Source organism: Suricata suricatta, chromosome 10, assembly GCF_006229205.1.
Source record: "Suricata suricatta isolate VVHF042 chromosome 10, meerkat_22Aug2017_6uvM2_HiC, whole genome shotgun sequence".
NCBI lineage: Eukaryota > Metazoa > Chordata > Mammalia > Carnivora > Herpestidae > Suricata > Suricata suricatta.
The window spans coordinates 50373275-50393589 of NC_043709.1; the positions used below are offsets into that span (position 1 = coordinate 50373275).

General features: G+C 38.7%; 1 protein-coding gene across 4 annotated transcripts in view; it reads right to left on the reverse strand.

Annotated features, from left to right (window-relative positions):
• Window positions 1-20315, reverse strand: part of SRGAP1 (SLIT-ROBO Rho GTPase activating protein 1) — a 279336-nt gene that overhangs the window by 14144 nt on the left and 244877 nt on the right. For 3 of the 4 annotated variants that reach the window (XM_029954129.1, XM_029954128.1, XM_029954130.1), the window contains 3 exons: window positions 12180-12285; window positions 8269-8493; window positions 6006-6085 (listed from right to left, as the gene is read on the reverse strand). In XM_029954129.1, the coding sequence (XP_029809989.1) occupies window positions 6006-6085; window positions 8269-8493; window positions 12180-12285 (411 nt within the window). Of the gene's footprint in view, window positions 1-6005; window positions 6086-8268; window positions 8494-11538; window positions 11629-12179; window positions 12286-20315 lie in introns of those variants that run through there. The other variant, XM_029954131.1, reaches the window with a different exon arrangement.

Consider the following 20315-nt stretch of genomic DNA (forward strand, 5'->3'; position numbering starts at 1 on the left):
AAAGCAATGGAAAGATACAAGCCCATAACATCATGTATGGTTTATGTACTTGTCAAAATGAAATGAAGAAAGAGCCATTAATATTCTTCAGACATTAATTAGACATTCAGTCATAGACTGTCAATGCTGGCCAAGGGCTACTTAAGACTATTTAACAGATACATATGTATTTTATCATAATTTCATAATCATGCACTCTAATGCTTATCATCTCTTTTTATTTCTTGAAACAACTAGCAACAGGATTATCAGACTCTGTTTATTTAATTCAAACATGGAGAGATTATGAAAGAATGATCAGATGAATCAGAAATACATTTTTATTGGTAAGCCCATATCGACTAGTAATTCTGAGCAATTTCATTATTTGACTCTTTCTACTCCTCTGGGAGTCATTCCACAGTCAAGTGTCAATCAGTCAGCTACTTAGACACATCTTCGTCTACTTATTGCAGAGCAGATCGATCTCAGGGCATGGCAGGGCACTGTACCCTTTCACAGAGAGTCACGCGGTCCTCCAAGGTCCTGCAGAGACTCGTTAGAATGCTGCTGCTACTGGTAACAGTAAGAGTGAACACACTAACTTCGTTTTCTTGCATGGCTTTTATAACTGGGCAGAGGGGGGAAATTCAGTACAAATGATTTTTCTGACTGCCCAGTACTATCAAGTCTTAGATTTCCATTTCTTATCATTTTATACAAGATGCTAGTACATCACATTTTCTCTTGGGGACCTGCTGTCCCTGACACTTTCCCTTCTAGATCTGTTACTCACCCCCCCTTGCAGGTGCTGGCTTTGTTCTATGACAGCCTCTTTCAGAAACAAAGGCTATCCTTTTCTAACGTTATCATGATGGACAAAAGAAAATACAATACCCACAGGATCAAAAAATAATCAATAGTTAATTTAGTTACTGAACTGTACAGGTTGGCTTGTGGGCAAGGATAGCTGTCCTTTGTACGTGATGGTTTCCTTTCCAGCAAAATCAGGTGTACATGGTTAAAACGTTATCGAAAACACAGACCTCTTGGTGAAGCTTCTCTTTTATAGTCAAGAGGTAAGAACAACTAACAGATGGCATGGTAGGGAGGCTGATGTTTAGGAAGAGAGGTGGCTGGGGCTTTGTCTTAGCTTTTCCTGCCACTAGGGAAACACTCTGAAGGAGACAGAAAAGTCGTCAGTGAGAAAGGAATAAATCACATGGAGAAACAAAGAAACTCAAGTGAAAAGAAGGGATGGTGGCTAGGGTAGGGCTCCAGAGACTTTCAAAAGCAACATCACAGAAGTAGAAGCTCTCATTGTAAAGAATTTCTTCTAAATGAAGTTCTGAAAAGGTCAATTCATCTTACTTTTATTTTTCTTTATTTTGTGAATATTTTTGATGTTTATTTTTGAGAGAGAAAGAGAGAGACAGACAGACAGACACAGAGCATGACCCCAGGAGGGGCAGAGAGAGAGGGAGACACAGAATCTGAGGCAGGCTCCAGGCTCTGAGCTGCCAGCACAGAGCCTGATGCGGGGCTTGAACCCACGAACCGTGAGATCATGACCTGAGCTGAAGCCGGACGCTTAACCGACTGAGCCACCCAGGCGCCCCCAATTCATCTTACTTTTAAAAACAAAAACCTTTTTTTCTTTTTAAAGCATAGGGTGGGCATTAGACATCCTGATTACCCTTTTGCTGAAATCAATGAAAAACCTTAGATTAAAAAAAATCTTTGTAATTGCATTAATAAGCTACCACCACAGTAGTAAATATCAAAGACAAAATCTCAGCGGAAGTGGGAACACAGTGAGGTAAACAGAACACTAGAAAATGTGAGTCAGAGTTTGCCTTGAGGGCACTTTCCCTGCCTGGTTAACTTAAGCTTTCATTTTGGACAAAAAAAAAAAAAAAAAAAAAAAAAAAAAAAAGAAAAGGCTCAGGGTCTGCGCAGTGTGGAGAATGTAAGCCCCTCCACAAAGATCACCTCCGCAGGGTCACAGTGAATTTCTAGCGCTAGAACTCTCCCTCCCTTCCTGCCCTCCATACTTCTCCATAGACTACATACAGCATCCCTGCCCCCTCCCAGATGTTAAAAAAAAGAGTATCTACCTCCAACCTTGGAACAAATCATCTCCAAGAACCCCAACCACATTCCAGTCCTCAGGCAGGTTTACAGTTTAAAATCACACAACCCGGGTGGCCTGGAAAACCTCAAGCTAAAAATTCAATATGGTCCCAAGTTGGTTATGCCTCAGGCAGAAGTAAATGAAAAGATTCTCTGGAGAAACACATAAAAAAATGTACCAAATACTCTGGAAAATAAGACTCAGTGAGCAAGAGACAACAAAAACAACTCCAGGAAGAATGCAGATATTAGAATGATCATGATCATAATTTAAAATGATGGAAGCGATTAATATGAGTAAAGAGGAAAGGACTATAAGAAATGATTAAGCAGCAGATAGGAAAGTGAACCAAACAATTTGTAGGAAAAATATATAAACACAATGGATGGGTTTAAAGCCGATTAGTCACAGCTAAAGGGAGAATAAAAGGACCATGCACACAGCTAAAGAGGTACTAAGAGAAAACTAACAGCTTTGTATGTTCATATTCAAAAAGTCTTGAGTGGCCATTGCTGAAGTGCCAGTGGCCAAAATGATGTTCAATCCTTCGGTGACTTCTGAACAGAGCAAGAGCCACAAAAGGCATCTTCCCACATTCGGGGGATGCTTATGGCTTCCCCTCTTTCCACAGAGCTGGGAGAGAAGTGTGATGTTTGATCCATGCCCATCCAAAAGGCTGATGAAGTACAGGCTGCAGGACACTACAGAGGTCAGCATATTGGCAAAGCAGTCCAGGTATACAGGAAGAAATAAGTCCTCCATGCAGAACAAGTCCCGCGGGAGCAGGCAAACAGCACAACCGTCCGTGTGGGTGTTCACCCTGGCGAGGTAGGTATCACTAGATGAAATCCGGACAAAGGCCTTGAAAATAAAGCCAAATCTTGCCAGGTAACAAATATAAGGAAGAAACTAATGAGAGAATGAAGGAATAAAGTAATCTTATATGTGACTTTAAACAAAAACTGTTCAGGGGCGCCTGGGTGGCTCAGTCGGTTACATCTGACTTCAGCTCAGGTCATGATCTCACGGTTCGTGGGTTCAAGCCCCGCGTCGGGCTCTGTGCTGGCAGCTAGTTCAGAGCCTGGAGCCTGGTTCAGATTCTGTGTCTCCCTCTTTCTCTGACCCTCCCCTGCTCATGCTCTCTCTGTCTCTCAAAAATAAATAAAACACATTAAAAATTTTTTAAATAAAAACTGTTCAAAAATTAAAAAAACCTGTTAAAATGAAAAACATATTGAAAAGTAATGTTAAAGATTAAAATTATTAGAAAAAGAAAAAAATGATCTTAAGAGAAAAGTATAAAAGTTTATTGAGAGACATTCAATATGTTTGTGGACTGGAAGACTGAATATTATAAAAATATCTGTTCTCTCCACATTAACGTACATAGAATCAGTGCAACTGCAATCAAAACCCCAAGAGGTTGACAGTTTTTGTTTGTTTTACGAACTTGAAAACCTGAGTCTAAAATTTAAGTGAAATTGTAAAGACCAAGAATTGCTAAGGAGAACAGTCAGAGGTCTTGATGTGCCAATTGTTAAGATTTACTAAAAGATATCAACATTAAGACAGGAGGGATAGACAAGCAGAGCAGTGGGGAGAAGACAGCCCAGAAACAGACTGTGCAGAGAGGACCTGTGGGTTACGCAGCGCTGTGGAGAAAGAACAATTATGCTAGGACAACAGGGCACCCACAAGGAGAACAAGGCCATTCCTCCAAAGCCAGTCCTGGCAGATTAAAGTCCTCTGTGTGAAAAACAAACCCTGAAAGGATTTAAAAAAGAATACGGGGGAATTATCTTCATGACCTCAGGGCACAGAAAGATTTCTTAAAGGAAACCCAAAGTGAAAACAAGCACAGAGGAACAGACTGGTAACTTCAACTCCTTTTAAATCTCCTTGTTTAGCAAAAGACGTAACAATAAGCACGTGAAAGACAAATTACAGAGCACAAGATATCTGCAAAACATATATGCAATAAAAGACCTGATCCAGACCCACAAAGAGCTCTTGGAAATAAGAAAAACCAAAGCCAAATCAAACCAAACCAAGCAAAAACAGCGGAGAGAAACTAACAGTGGGCAAATGGGACCCACAAGGGCAAAGACTTGACAAAAATTTCACACACACACACAAAGAAAGTGAAGCACACAAAAGTTCCTAAGTATGGCTGGCTGTATGAGCTGTGTGTTTTATTTCCTGCATTCTGACATGTGGAGCCTGGTGCTGCTGGAGGGACTATCCCCCCCACCCCCAATGTTTCTCAATTCCTACAGGCAGTGTAAACAACTCACCTGGTGTGCTTTTCAAATACGAACCCACCAATCCAGAGCCTAACACCCCAACCACCTCTCCTCAGGGTCACTATCCACCTGCCCTAATCTCCTGTGCCAGGTGACAGACAAGAGAGCGCCTGTAACCCAGAGTGTGCTGAAATGATGCAAACTAGCCAATCCAAAACTGCTTGCTCTGCCCTGCCTGTCGCCTCCTGTGGAAACCACAGCAAAGCCTCCTGCCTAGCTGCTCTTTCTATGGCGGCCTTCTGAACAACTCTGGTGCTTTTCCCTGTAGCCAGGTGAGGCATGATGGACCCCTTTCTCTTGGGTATTGTGAGTAACAAAGTATCTTTTCAGTGGCAATCATCTCCTGATCTGTTGGCCTTACTATATTAATACTCCATATTGCAAAAGAACATCTTCATCAGTAATCAGAGAAACGCAAACTAAAATCACAGGATACCATTACACACGGACAGTACAGGCAAAGATGACAATATTCAATATTGATAATATTAAGTGTGGATGAATGCATCCAACCGAAAGGCCAACATATTGCTGGTGGGGAGTGTATCATTAGAACTATTTTCAAAACCAGTTTGGCTTTACCTAGTCAAGTTGAAAACATGTTTACTCCTAGGTGCATCTATCCGGGAGAAACTCCTATGTACAGTATTGCAGTAGCACACATGATCAAAATATTCATAGCAGCGCTACTTTTTAATGGCAAAAAATAGAGAACACCTCACATATTTACCAATAGTAAAGTAAATAAAAGGGAATATTATACAGTTGTAAAATAAATGATTTTAAGTGCATGCAACAATGTGGGTGAATTGCAGGAGTGTAATACTGAATAGAAAATAATCATGACAAGTATTTACAGTATTATTTGATTTACAGAAAGTTCAGGAAACAGACAATGAGGGACACCTAGGCAGCTCAGTTTGTTGAAAGTCTGACTCTTCACTTAGACTTAGGTCATGATCTCACGGTTTGAGGGTTTGAGCCCCACTGATAGCTCATCATGGTGCAGAGCTTGGGATTCTTTCTCTGTCACTTTCTCTGCCCCCTCCCATGCTCTTTCTTTCTCAAAAATAAGCATTAAATGGGCGCCTGGGTGGCTCAGTTGGTTAAGCATCTGACTATGGCTCAGGGCATGATCATGTGGTTCATGGGTCTGAGCCCTGCATTAAGCTCTCTGCTGTCAGCTTGAAGCCTGGAGCCCACTTTGGATTGTCTGACTCCCTCTTTCTGCCCCTCCCCCTCTCACACTCTGTCTCTCTCTAAAATAAACATTAAAAATTTTTTTAATTAATAAACATTAAATAAAAAAAGAAAATAGAAAATGAAACAATAAGCCACTTAAAAACAAACATCTAGTGGTTTGCCCCTGAGGGAATAAGGAAGGCAATGATAACAGAGAAGAGCAAAGGTAAGGACATCTTTTTTCTAAAACTTGGCGGTGGTTTGTGGGGTTCACTGTAATATTATTCTTCATACTTTACACGTATTTTATAAATATTCTTTTGTATCCACTGAACCTTTAATATAAACAGTTGTAAACAAGTGGATAGTAAGATCAGTTTCATATTGGCACAGGCACAAGGGCATACCGTCTTCGCTGGTGTGAGGCTCCGCACCCGCGTCCTGATCCACTTCCTCCAGTGTACCGTGCTCACTGTACGGGCTGTCACTGCAAGTGGAAACAGAAAGTCAGATAAAGCCAAAGGAAGAATTCAAAATGGAACAACTGCTACTATGAGTAAAGATGTAAGGCTTTGGAAACAGCAGAAGAGTTACTGGATAGGCTTTCGATGAGACCCTGGAGCCTCAAGGATTATCTGGTCCTTCATCCTTGACAGGTAATTCATATCCACAGAAATCAGAATTGGTTGAATCCTGGTGGAATACGATTATTGTCCTACGGATACATCAGTTTTTGTAAATTCATTTCACTATTCCTCACTGCATATAAATCGATGTCTCTTTGATTTCTGCTTTGAATTGACTGTAGTATCTTTCCCATCTTTTCTTGACACATGTTCATTTTAGATTTGTGAGACTCACGATCTTATTCTTTTTAAAAACTTACCCTTTTACACTACCAGACTCCTCAAATGTATGCTGGCGAATGGAATGCATCTACCACAAATAGAAATCGGACGTTGCTGTAAAAGCCCATTTACATTGCTGGTGTTGGCGAGAAGAACTGCTTTCTCACGGACTTCCTGTTGAATATGAGCGACTGCCCATGGAAACACTATGAATGGGCAAAGGTCATAGTCGAGCACAGGCTTCTGGTTGCAAGACTCCTTATTACGGGGCTTTACCTTGTTTGTAAAAAAGTGGTGACCACAAAAGTTGTAGGATACAACGTATCAGACAATATTGACTGGATCTCCACATATCACTCTTTGATAAAAGGAATAAGACAGCAAACTTACTGATATGGCCCTGAATATTTGGAAATCCTGTGACACTGGGTTTGCAAGAAGTTATGACTGTGAAGATAAAATTACACATCTCACCAAGGCTGAGTTTTATACATTTATCTTCCTAGAGCCAAGATCAGTCAGTACCTTACACAAAGTAAGTGCTCAAGTAAATATTTTTAAATTCAATTTCATACGTAAAATTACTGGATACACCACAGAACTGGAATCCATTAAAAAAAAAAAAAAGGAACTTGAATCTATCATGCTTTGTCATCAATTTAGAAAGGAGTGCTTCTGGAAATAGTCAATCTTCAGTTTTCTTAAGGCATAATCCAATCATACTGTGGTTTAAGCCCATTGTTATGGTTTAAGTATACTTCCAGGTATTTAAAATCTTTCAGCTCCTTGCACTCTCTTCTACTTAATCCCCAGTGACGCAGTGGGCACGTGTCTTGAGGGGGCTCCAGAAGGGGTTTAGATAGGTCTCCTTCCCGCTGTTCCTTCATCTGGGCTGCACAGAACAGTCTCTGAGGTGGGCTGGGAGGCAGCTGTGGAGTGGGAAGTGTCACGTGGGCTTTGGAATCAGCCCGCCCCGGCCTGCCTCCGGTTACAATTTGGCGTTGGACAGTCTCCTCGGCCTCCCTTTACTTGGTAGAGTGGTTAGCGTATAAAGTGATCACATGCACTAAGTAGCTGGCACACAGTAGGGGCTCAAGGAACCAAAGCTTCTTTCACTGTTTGTGACTTCTTAGAAGCAGGAACATTTTAGGGTTCCCTACCTCTGGGATTATCCAACAAACTACACCTTCCCCATTTTTACACTTTATTGGGAGGTGACTGTACCGTCGTTCAAATTTTTTTCATCCCAATGACAAATTAATAATAAATTAGTTGAATAAATTAAAATAAATTTGCTTAAAATGACCATTATTATTATAATTAGGTAACATTTATTAGTAAGAATGGAAATAATTAAGAATGAAATTGAGAAAGGTTGAGAAGGTTGAGAAATCCTTATCATACTGTGGTTTCAAGTTTATCCTTAAAAATGATAAACTTGAAATACTTAAAGCCAAAACTATTTCAGAATGAGAACAAAATCTGTCAGTTCAATCAGTTATCTTTGCTTGATATAAAAGTAAAATTAGTACAGCTCTATATGATACATTTCAAAACCATTATTCTCTACAGAAGTTACAATGGGGTGGATAGATCTTAAAGGATGTCATTCTTGGGGGAGAAGGGAAGGGACGAAAAGGAATTTCCCAGTGAGAGGCCATGCTGTCATGGGTCTTAGTATTCTCTTCTCAAGTGTTCCTACTTCTTTTTTTAAAAACTGGAATCTTTGGCAACTTAAAGTCAATTCTTTTTCTTAATTAAGTTGATATCTATACTTCCATAATTTTACCAGGGAGCGGAAGACTAAAATGCTTGGACTTACCAGTAGTCATCTCCAGCCATGCACTTCTCATAAACAGGGCCCTCCAGCTCTTTAGCATCAGGGAAAATAGTTTCATGGTGGATGATGATGGTTTTGACAATTTCATTCACGTGTGCCTGACAAGACACTTGATCCTGTATTTCCGGAACGGGCATCAATGTCGGGCCAAAACAAATGGCCAGGTTATAAGGGTCCATCATGTTCTCATCGCTGTATTGTGAAAGGCTATGAAAGAAAGAAAAGTTATAAAAGAACGAGAGAGAAAAAAGAAAGCTGATTTTTTAAACGTTTATTTAGTTTTGAGAGAGAGAGAAAAAGAGAGACAGCGAGAGAGTGACCATGAGTGGGGGAGGGGCAGAGAGAGATGGAGACAAAGAATCCCAAGCTGAGCTTTAAGTTCAGAGCCCGAAGTGGGGCTCGAACTCATGAACTGCAAGATCATGACCTGAGCCAAAGTCGAATGATTACCTGACTGAGCCACCCAGCTGCCCTGAAAACTGATGTTTAGTAAAACATATTTTGAAAATAGGGATCCAAAGCATCTTATTTGGTTTTTCTTAATTAGAATAACTGATGTTCCACTTTAAGTTGGCTCTTTAGTTGGCTACTTTTAAGTTGGCTCAACAAATTCCAAAGGAAGTAAACCAACTTAAAAACTTTAAACTAGAAAGAAACTGAAAGGGGAATATAAATCCTACTTGCTTAATTAAGTGGCAGTTTTCAAAGCCACAAGAGTTTAAGATAATTTCTATTACAATGGAGACCAGGATCAAATAAATGAATTTGATTTGTAAACACGATGGTCAGGCTCTAAATGCTACTCAAATATTTCTGGGAAGGTCAGTAGTGAGCTCCATAAAGCTTGATGGATGTCTTCAAAATTGTCCTCCCACGAATCAAAAACATCTCAGATTTCAGTTTTCTCCTATAAATCTTGAGGAAAGCCTTGAGGAAAACAAAGCACCTTTTCTTAGTTACCACTGAAAGAAAGCAAACAACTCTGGGCTTTATAATGTGCTTTTGAGTAAGACTTCCAACACTATCCCATAGATGTTAGAAAAGACATTGTAAGTGCAAGAGAAGGGGAAACAAATCCCCAGCTCTCTCATTCCTTTTAAAGCTGGCAAACTACAAACTTCGGGGAGATTTCTGGTTACTTTGTACTAATTTCTAAATTCAACCCAATAGGTATCTGTGAGGTATTTCCCACAGGCGCCTCAAAATAAGCCAGCTCTTTTTTCTCTGCCCCAACATGTACAAAAGGTGCTGTTCTAGGGGGAAGCTAGAGACATTATCTTTCTGTGAAGAAAATGTCAATCTTGAAAGGAAATGTAAAATCCAGGTGAACAGATGACAAATGGAAGAAAAAGAGACTCAGCCATATTCGTGGGATGGTGACAGGCACAAAGAAACTAAAATACCACATGACCTGATACTTTACCCTTTTTTGGAAATGATAGCCTAGAAAGTTGAAAAGACAAAAGCATCATCTCCTCAGCTAACATATGTCTTTCCCTTCTGCCATTTCTCAAGCCTACAGTCTTTTAGAAAAGTTCACAATAAAGGGAACGATCACGTTACAGATCATCTGGAAAATGGATGCATGGAGGAGAAGTGAGGTTCAGAATAAGAATGGTCTAATTTTCAAAAGACACATGTAAGCTCACGGGGAGAGTCACAATGAATCTTTCTGGGTCTTTTATTTAGTGCTGGCTTGAAGAGCAAAATCTTGACATAAAAATGTTATATCCAGGTTTCAATTTTATAGTTAGGAGAGAACAGGTTATTTCTCTTCTCAGAATTCCTGCCCCAAAGGTCCTCTCCTCGAGGCTGGGGCTTGTCGCTGCATGAAGGCAGGTGCAGCAAGACAGGGGCACCTTTGAGCAGATGTGCTGAAAGCAATGCCAGCCAGCTGACTCCTGGAACATTTGCTGTTCTGGCGAGATACATGGGGAGTCTGATTCAGGTTTTGAGAACTTCCTTACTTTTTTTACATTTTTTAAAAGTTTACTTATTTATTTTTGAGAGAGACAGAGAGAGTAAGCAGGGGAGGCAGAGAAAGAGGGAGAGAAAGAGAATCCCAATACGCTCTGCACTGTCAGCACGGAGCCCGATGCGGAGGCTCCAACTCAGGAACCATGAGATCATGACCTGAGCCTAAAACAGGAGTTGGATGTTCAATTGACTGAGCCACACAGGCGCCCCAACAACTTTCCTGACTCATGGTCTGCTTTCCTAGTCTACTGTGATTCGTGGTGGGTTCTGCTCAGATGTGTAAGGAAAATTTGGTGGGGACAGCATGCAGAGGGCCAGCAGCAATGCAAAAGGCATTTCAGACTTGGGGAGGGGAGGCCTGTGCAATTAAAGATGAAGACGGCAAGACTCCAGATTTTTTTTTTTTAATTTGAGGATTTACTACTAATGAGGGAGTAAGATTTAAACACACACACATACACACCCCCACAAAAAACCCATCCAAGGTCACTGGGGATGGATCATGAACACCTTTGCTTCAACAATAACATTTTCAGCTAGGCAGGTCAAATTCCTGAATTCATAGAAATTCAGGTTCCTGTCTACGCTTCCCTACTTCCAGCTTCATTATAGCAACAGGGGTGCCTGGGCTGGGATTTGCCACCAACTCTCCTGCTCAACGCCGAAGCCCACTGTCCAATGGGCTCTGGTTCATGGGCAATTTTGAATTTTTGTCTTAGACTCTTCCAGAATTTGGAAATAACCGCAGCTTGGTGAGACGTGATCCCACCTTTGCTTTTTGGTTTAAGCAGTCAAGAAGGCCGCCAGCTAGTTGGAATCCTTGTCTGCAGATGTAACAGACCTAAGAATCCCCCTCATCTTTGCCAGAAAGGGGCAGAACTCTCCAGGGCAACTAGGATTATTTAAAGGTAAAATTTATGGCCATCTATTTGACCTATATCCTTCTCTCTAGATACTACTGATTTTCAGTGGTGACTTCTGTACAAATGAGTTCCTACTGTCATTTGTGTGTATTTTATTTCCTTGCAAGCACTTCCCCATGATACTTGGTTTCAGAGTCAGCCTGACTGGGTATGATTTCAGAAATAGTCAGCAGGATGGTAGTAAGTTCCCATGGCTTCTGAGAACTTTAAACATCTAATGAAATAGAGAAGAGAACATATCCTAATTTAGGAAGGGAGAATCCGTGCCACCTGGAGAAGGCGGCATCTCCCTGAGCTTACTCCCCTTAGATTCTTTTATTTCCAATTACTTAACTGAATCGTTGAAAAACAAGAGGACTCTCAGATACGACTTGAGGAAGACAGTCTCATAATGGGGCCCATTTTTGTTATTATGAAGTAATGCAGGTGAAAATCCAGTCGCCTAAGTTATAACAATGAAGTTTCTTTGAAAATAAGGCAGTGATTATTTTAAGGGTTCTGTTACATTATTTTAGAGACTTTTAGAAATATCTTCTTCTTGACAAGGTCTCATTATATTGAACTTGCAGAAATTCTTTCTTGGATCTGTATATAATTTGCATCTATAGTTGACCACCTTCTTTGACTACAACATCAAACACCACAGAAATTTTATGCAGTGAGCAGATGGTTTGCATCATTTTGACAAAAACATTCGTGACTTTAGCTTTGGATGGAAGTTGGAAAAACATATTTCACTGAACAAATAATTCATTTTAGAAATATTTGTATATTTTTGGATATAAGACCATAGTTTCTGCATCTTTCATCTATCACGAAATGACCTGTTGGGGAAAAATATAACTTTGGTATATATTCAATCATCTTCTCTTCGACTCTGTTGAGAAATGGCACCCAATACACATTTTACAGGATCTGAGAACAAAAAGAGAATTCAGAGCAGTACAAATGGAATGGAAGATAGCCATTTTGGTAGAGTATTAGGGTACTTACTGATTGAGGAAGGCAAAGAGGTACCTCATCACTATAAGGACGGACCTAGGCAAGGTCAGGAGGAGTTTGCGGATGTGAAGCGCCCTCTCATAGAGATTATCTATTCCTACAGACAGAAGAGTACATGGTTAGGATCCTTTCACCTGCTGCATTTAAAGCAGAGCACTGAGTACCAAATTTCATATCTGACCATAAGTAATCCCTTGGCCCTTGGTGAGATATAACTGTAACCAAGACCAAGAATACATGATCAGCTTGGGTGAAACACCATTTCTGAGTGTCTCCTTTGACCTATCACTGTTTTCTCTGAATTCCATGGTCTTGAGCTACTTAGTGTCTTTTAGGTTTGAAAATAATTGTTCACTTGCTGCTATTTCTAGATTTTGCATTTGATATGGTTTCAACTCCTTTTCACTTCATGTTAACTAAAGTAGCTTTTGGGGATATCTCTCTTATGATTTAATAATTCATCCTATGTTTGTCTATTACTATGATTCAGGCAATGCACTAGACTTTGAATCTCCCCTTCGTCAAAATTATCATAGTATTTTAATGATATGACTTTTTGCCTTGTGTTATAACATGTCAACAGTTTTTAAACATGTATTTTAGGAGAGCCTCCTAGGTTTCACGTGTGGAGTTAGGCATTAGAGATACATTAGTGATTTGAGGAGTGCCTGGTTGGCTCTGTTGGTGGAGTGTGCAACTCTTGATCTTGGCGTTGTGAGTTCGAGCCTCATGTTAGGTGTAGAGATTACTTAAAATAATATTTTATACTAAGTCTTAAAATAAAATCTTAAAAAATAAATAGAAAAAAAAGAAATACATGAGTGATTTCATTCCTGCTCTCACAGAACTTATACCAGGTGTTTACAGTTATTTATTTCCTTATCCTGCTTTCCCTGAGTGAGCTCCCTGAAGGCAGTGGTACCTGGGACTTCCCAGTATTATTTTATACCTCTTTACTAGGAATACAAATTGCCCAAAGCTTCTTAATACTAAAGTGCTTGCAAAGAGCAGCAGTAAAAAAACAAAAAAACAAAAAAACTAATAATCCAGTATTTGCGTAATGCTCTGTAGTTTACAATCCATTTTCACATGTGTTATCCAGTTTAATGCAGATGAGAGTACTATGGATAGGCAGGCCTGCAATGTCATGCCCACTTAATGGATTAGGAAAATGAGAACTGGGTAAGCAGCTTACCCCAGGTTACCTGACTGGAGCGGTGGAGCTGGGACTAAACCCTATTTTCTGTTTAAGTCTGGTTGTCTTTCTTGGATTTCAAAGTACTTTATAAAGCACAATATATATTTTTTAAGATTTTGTTTTTAAGTCATCTCTACCCCTAATGTGGGGCTCAAACCCACAAACCTGAGATCAACAGTCATACATACCACCAACTGAGCCAGCCAGGTGCCTCTTTATAAAGTACAACTTTGAAGACATCCAATAAACATATGTTTGAGAAAAATATTTATTTTTATATATTTTTTAAATTAAATACACTCCATGCCCAAAGCGGGGCTTGAACTCAAGACCCCAAGATCAAGAATCACAATCTCTATGTACAGAGCAAGCCAGGCACCCCTGAGAAAAAGATTTCATGGACTATTTCAGAAACATTTTTGAAGTTTACTCTAATTTCATATTACTACATTTGTTCTTAATTGTGCTTGAGGTATTCATATATCCTACTCGAAAATCTCAGGCCTTTTTTTTTTCTTCAACGCCTTCATTTCTGACATGATAGCCAAAAGATTCTCCTTCTACTAGGTTATTTGACCTTTTCCCACCCATAAATGTGGATGACCCTCTACTTGGTTCTCTTCAATGGCAAATGCGTCTGGACTCGAGGTTAGGACCATCACTTCTAAGAAGATGGTATTTTCACTTCATTTTTCAATTTTCTGTGAGACATAAAAGTTCTGCTACTTCTACCTCTGGATATTTCACTGCTAATTTCCTAAGTGAAGTCTTTCTTATTTCTAACTTGGACCATGATAATACTTTCCTAATTCAGTTTCCAATTCCAATTCCTCTTAAACCAGTGGTTCTCAACCTTGACTTGAAATCACTTATGACCCATGCTTAAAAGTAAACATTGGGATTTCCTAGAATTTATTCTCAGGTCCTTACAAAATTGTGTGTATAAACGACTTTCCATTCCTGCCTCAAACCAAACAGTCACAAAGTTTACTATATTTATGCAAATTATAAATTGTAATGATGAGCTGTTCTGTTAATGGTCTCCTGACTGGCAATACTTTCTTTTCTGGCCACATATTGATCGATATATGGTTATTATTAAAAACAAAACAACAAAAAACTTCAGCCACTGTTTACTGAGGATCTGAGTTGTTTCAAGAGTTAAGTCTACTGATTCTCTAAACTAACGCTTGATAAGATTAACTATCAAGGAGAGGGTTTTAGCAACTTAAGGCTAGTTTTGGGGTCTTAGAGAAAAAAAAAAGAAAGAATGTGAAAGGAACTATTCTTAATGTATTCTTGATCTTTAATCTTTGTCAAATCTCATAGGGAGCAAGTCATTTTCAGCCTGGAAGAGGACACGGGCATTACTTCCATGAGGCTTAGTTTTAATTAAAGGTCCTCTGGTTTCTATCTCTCAATTCTAAAGTTAGTTCCCCTACCCCTTAAAGGTAGTTTCATACCTTTATTAAAAAAATGGGGAAACAGGTATTTATCTATTTGCTCATTTATTGTTTAATTTTCTTTTAAATTATTAATTTTTAAAAAAGTTTTATTTGTATTCCAGTCAGTTAACATACTATAATATTAGTTTCCGGTGTAAAGATGGCGATTCAACACTTCCACAGAACAGGTATTTATATGCCAATCCCACAGCGGCATTATTCATAATAGCCAAGAGGTAGAAATAACCCAAATGTTCATTGATAGATTACTAGATTAACAAATGTGGTACATATACACAATGAACCATTATTCAGCCTTAAAAAAGAAATGAAATTCTGATACAACATGGATGAACCTTGAAGACATCTTAAGTGAAATAAGCCAGACACAAAAAAGACAAATACTGTATGATTTGACTTTCATAAGGTATCTGGAAAAGTCAGATTCCTAGAGACAGAAAGTGGAACAGTGGTTGTCAGGGGCAGGGGGAGGGAGGAGCGGGTAGTTACTGCTTTCTGGGTGTAGAGTTTGTTTGGGAGGATGAAAAAGCTCTGGAGATGGACAGTGGTGATAGCCGCAGAACAGCGTGCATGTGTTTAATACCACAGAACCGCAACTTCAAACGGAGAAGATGGTAAATTCCATGTTATGTGTATTTTACTACAATTAACAAAATATATCGGGGAAGGGCACCATGAGATGCAAATGAAAGATTTCAGGAGAGAAAAGCAACAGGAATGTAAAAAAGTGACACAAAAAAGACCAGATAAAATTATGGCAGGCAGACATACATTCTCTCCAACTACAGGAAACATAAATCAAAGCAAAAGCAGAATTGTTGGCATTCCTGAAGTGGCAGCAGATCTATCTGTCCCAAAGGCCTCCGAGCATGATGGCTGTGAGCAGGACTCAGATATTACCTGGCTGGTTGCTCAACAGGCCTGCAGCGTACATCCTGCAGGAGTCTCGCTCTGGGCCAAATGACTCATTTACTCTCCTGAGTCCAGTTAGCAGGTCAAAATTTATGGTTGCTTTGGACACTCTGATTAATGTGCATTCCCAGCTGGCCCTGAGGGCAGCAACTCATGATCTCTCACAATTTTATGCTGCGTGAAAAGATGGATCTTTTCTTCCCCTCAGAAGAGTTGTCCGAAAGCAGAATCGCTATTTTGTTTGGATCTCGTTTGTTCCCCAAATTCAGGATTTCACGTAATTAGGTAAAATGGCATTCATCCAATCTTGGTCACATGCTCAAAGCTCCCTAGGCTTATTTATGTTCTCTTCCTGGCACTACAAGTTTCCCATGTCAGCATCCCAACTTCACAGCATGAGGGTTTGACAGCTCCGTGTAAATGTGCGTGAAACATTCACCACAAAACACAAGTTACTGGACAAAACGGCAAAAAGCTCAAATGGCCATTACTCTGAACATACCAGTTCTTCTGTGGGACTATGTGCAAAAGTATTTGTCAGAAAACAAACAGGAAATTGCAAGGTGCAAATTTACCTTCAAGTATGAGAAAAGGGAAGGAAATTAATGGCCACATTTAGAAATGGCTGATTTAAGAGCAGGTACACCAATATTTCTGAGCTCCACAGCTCAACAGGCAGTATTCAAGGTGAAATTACCAGTCCCAGGCCATTTTTTAGGTAAAACTGTCAGGGTATCATAAATTGTGTGTATGTGATATGTATGCGTATGAATGAAAGGGAAAGAGAAAACCCGAGATGTTCCGGTATGTTGAGATGAATCTTAGCTGAGCCTTGAGATGGGAATTACCAGCTACGCTTCTAGGTAAGAAATGAAATGCTTGCAAATCTAATTAATCGCTAAGAGATTGAGTTCTGTGAATTAAACCATAATGTTCTTTCCTAAATAGCAACAACTGTAGAAATATATACATAAATAATGTTTCTCCTCTTGCTGAATTCTTGAGGTTAGTAAAGAAACAGTCGAAGCTTAGGAAGCTTTACTTATTCAGTTCAGATACTAAGCCTGTTACATATTTTTAAGGGTAAAGGAATCCCTAATATAAGGCATTAAACAAATTTAGAATTTGGACAGAAACCATCATGTATGCAATAAAGCTGAAAGAACTTGTAACAAAAACATACACTGGAGAACCAGGAAGACCATTCAGGAGTTTTTTCCCATGAAACAATAAGAAATGGGCAAACAGATTTATATGCTTAAAGGCTCATCATAATATTTTGTTTAATTGCAAAATCACTGGAAACAACTACATTTCTAAAACTAGGAATTTTAGTTAAATTTAGGTTAAATAAAAGCCATTTATGGCCACTAAAATCTTATTTTGCAAATAAGCTAATATCATCATTAAATGTAAATTGCTAATAACATCATTAAATTTAAAAAATGGCTTTTAAAGAGCAAATGAGACAGTACCATTTTAAATTAGATATATTGAGCTATAATTCACATATCATGTAATTCACAGATCTAAGGTATACAGTTCAATGGTTTTTAGTATATTCACAGTTGATCAACCATGACCTCAATCACTTTTAGAACATTTTTATCATCTTAAAAAAAAATCTCACACCCATTAGCAGTCGCTTAGTATGACACCCCTTTTATTAAAAGAATGTAGTTGTGGTATATCCATACAATGGACAATTATTTGGTGATAAAATAAAGTTCTGATACATGCTACAACATGGTTGAACCTTGAAAACGTTATGCTAGGTAAATAAAGCCAGTTGCTAAAGACCACAGACTGTATGATCCATTTATATATGAAATTGCAAGAAATGGTAAGTTTATAGTATGTAGATTCGTGGTTGTCTAGTCCTAGGGGTGGAATGAGTAAATGGGGTATGTGTGCTAATTGTGGTTTCTTTTTGGAGTCATAAATATGTTTTGAAACTGATTGTGGTGATGGTTGTGTAATCCTGTGAATATATTACAAACCACTGAGTTATACACCTTAATGAAGGAATTGTATGGTATGAGAATTATATCTCAATAAGCTGCTTTTATCCATAGGTATAAAAAACTTTTAAAAAAAGTATATAGGTATATGTATAGAAAAAAATCTGGGAACATAACAAAAAGGCTTACATTATCTATATGTAGAGGAATTACAGCTGGTTATTTTCCTAGATTATTTTCTAATTTTTCTACTGTGATCACATATTAAAAACATAATAAAATTATTTTAAAAATGTGCTAGCTGGCTATTTGATGATTTTAGGAAATTGCTGTTATTTTAAAAAATGATAATGGTATTATGGCTATACTGTATTAAAAAAAAGAAGTGGGATAATTTTGTTTAAGAAATGAAAATTTTGAAGTTAGGCGATTATTTATACTAGGGTTCATTATAATTGTCTGTATCTTCTTGTAGGTTTACAGGTGAAATTGGTATAATAAAAGAGTCAAGGGGTGTTTGGATAGCTTGCTTGGTTGGTTAAGTGTCTGACTTCAGCTCAGGTCATGATCTCATGGATTGTGAGTAAAGTCCCCCGTCGGGTTCTGTGCTGACAGCTCCCTTTCCCTCTGCCCCTCCTCTGCCTCTCTCTCTCTCTTTCTCTCTCACACACACATAAATTCTCTCTAAAAATAAATAAACATTAAAAAAAAGAGTCAAAAAGAAGGTTGACTATGAACAGAATGGATAATTTAGTTCCGCTTTGGCTTTTAAAAAAGTTGTGCGTGCCCATGCATACAAAAAAAGCAAAAGGAAATGCAACAAAATGTGTACACACCATTAAGTTTCTGAGTAGCGGCATTGTGTGGGACAGTATTTTGTTCTTCACACTTTTGTGTATTTGTTAAGTATTCTAAAAGATGACACAAGGTACTGTGGTAGGTAAAAGACCCTCCCTTAAAAAAGTGTCCTCGTGCTGAAGTAGTCCCCTGATGAGAACACATAATGTAAGATGAGGTACAAATGTGTCATCTGGTCTCCCAGCTCTGAGGCTGCCAGGAAAGACCACAAATTGCCTGAAGAGCTCTTCTAGTGCAAGTGCTTTGGACTTCTGCCCTAGGGAATCTCAATGCCATGGTATATGAACATTCTAGAAGCTGCCCAGAATGTGTGGGGATAATCTGGAGCATTTACAAAACCATTCACCAAGTGCATGGTTTTGAAAAACAATCATCGGTGAGAAACTGAGACACTACCAAGTTGGTCACTTCAAGTTTAGATTGCACTGGAGTCTACCAGGTCTTCATCCAGATAAGTAACTTTTAAAAAGAAGTCTGCAGTGAATTGGGGGATGAATGGTGCACATTAAAGAGAGCACGTGCATATGCGCTAACACTAATTTTCTCTATGTTTATTTGCAAGCTTCTAAAGAATATAGTATTTAGGGACATGAAAACGGAATAACAACAACACATTCCTAAAAAAAACTTCCCCCAATGCTCCAAAAAATAAGCAAAAAGTAGTGGTAACCAGAGACCTATGTAAACTCTTAAAAAAATGGAAAAGGGAAGATTTTTCTATACAAAGTAAATACAACATGAAATTACCTTAATAGGGAAAACCAGTCCAATTATAGCAATGCTAGAAGATGACACAAATAAAAACAATCTACCTGCATGAGATCTCTCTCTCTTTGTGCTTCTATTACATACTAACTTATGTATGTATCTTAGCTCTCTTACTATTTTTTAAACCTCTCGAAAGCAAAAATCAAGTCTTTGAATCCCTAAAAAGTTTTGTGCCTTGCAGGCAATTAATCAATGGTTTAGATGACCAAAAACTGTAATGTCAGTGAAAAGATATAATGATGAATGACATTATACTATTCTCAAAGAACTGATCGAAAATCCAGAAAAAATATGGTACGTATCAGGGTAACACTGGTATGAGAAAATGCTTGCCTAGAGATAAATCAATAACAGCTAGAAATTCCCTCCTTTTTAAGAGATTAGATTTTGGAAGAAAAGGGGTTGTTATATACAGTGCCATTGGACCTTCTTGAAAAACCTCCTGTTCTGCAAAACTGCGCACTAAAAATAACGGAACTTCTGGGGGAAAGTAGGGTTAGGACACACTGCTCAATACTTATGCAACTTTGTAACTACAGTACTAACAGTAACATTGACAGTACTACCTAAATGACTAGCACAGTTAACTCTAACTAGCATCTCCACACTCTAGCATCCTTAGCGCCCTTCAACCCCAGGACTCCTGCTTTTTTGAGATGTAGGTCCTGGAGGGTGTTTATCACTAATAGAGTATTTTCACAAAAATTAACCGAGGATTATTAATCCATTGTTTTTCATTAATCCCTTGTTTTAATACAGTGGGGACGTCTGCAACTTCTAGCATTTCGTGTAAGGCACAGTTTACACGAAGAGAAGATACTTTGGAAGATTTTCCATTTTTTCCCTTAAGGTCCTCATATTTCACTAAGCCTGACTCTTCTGTGGTGAGACAGCTTATCTTTGATTGTTACAAAACAATGTGCTGGGAGAAATCATGCTGGAGCCACCAAACTTCTGGGTGATA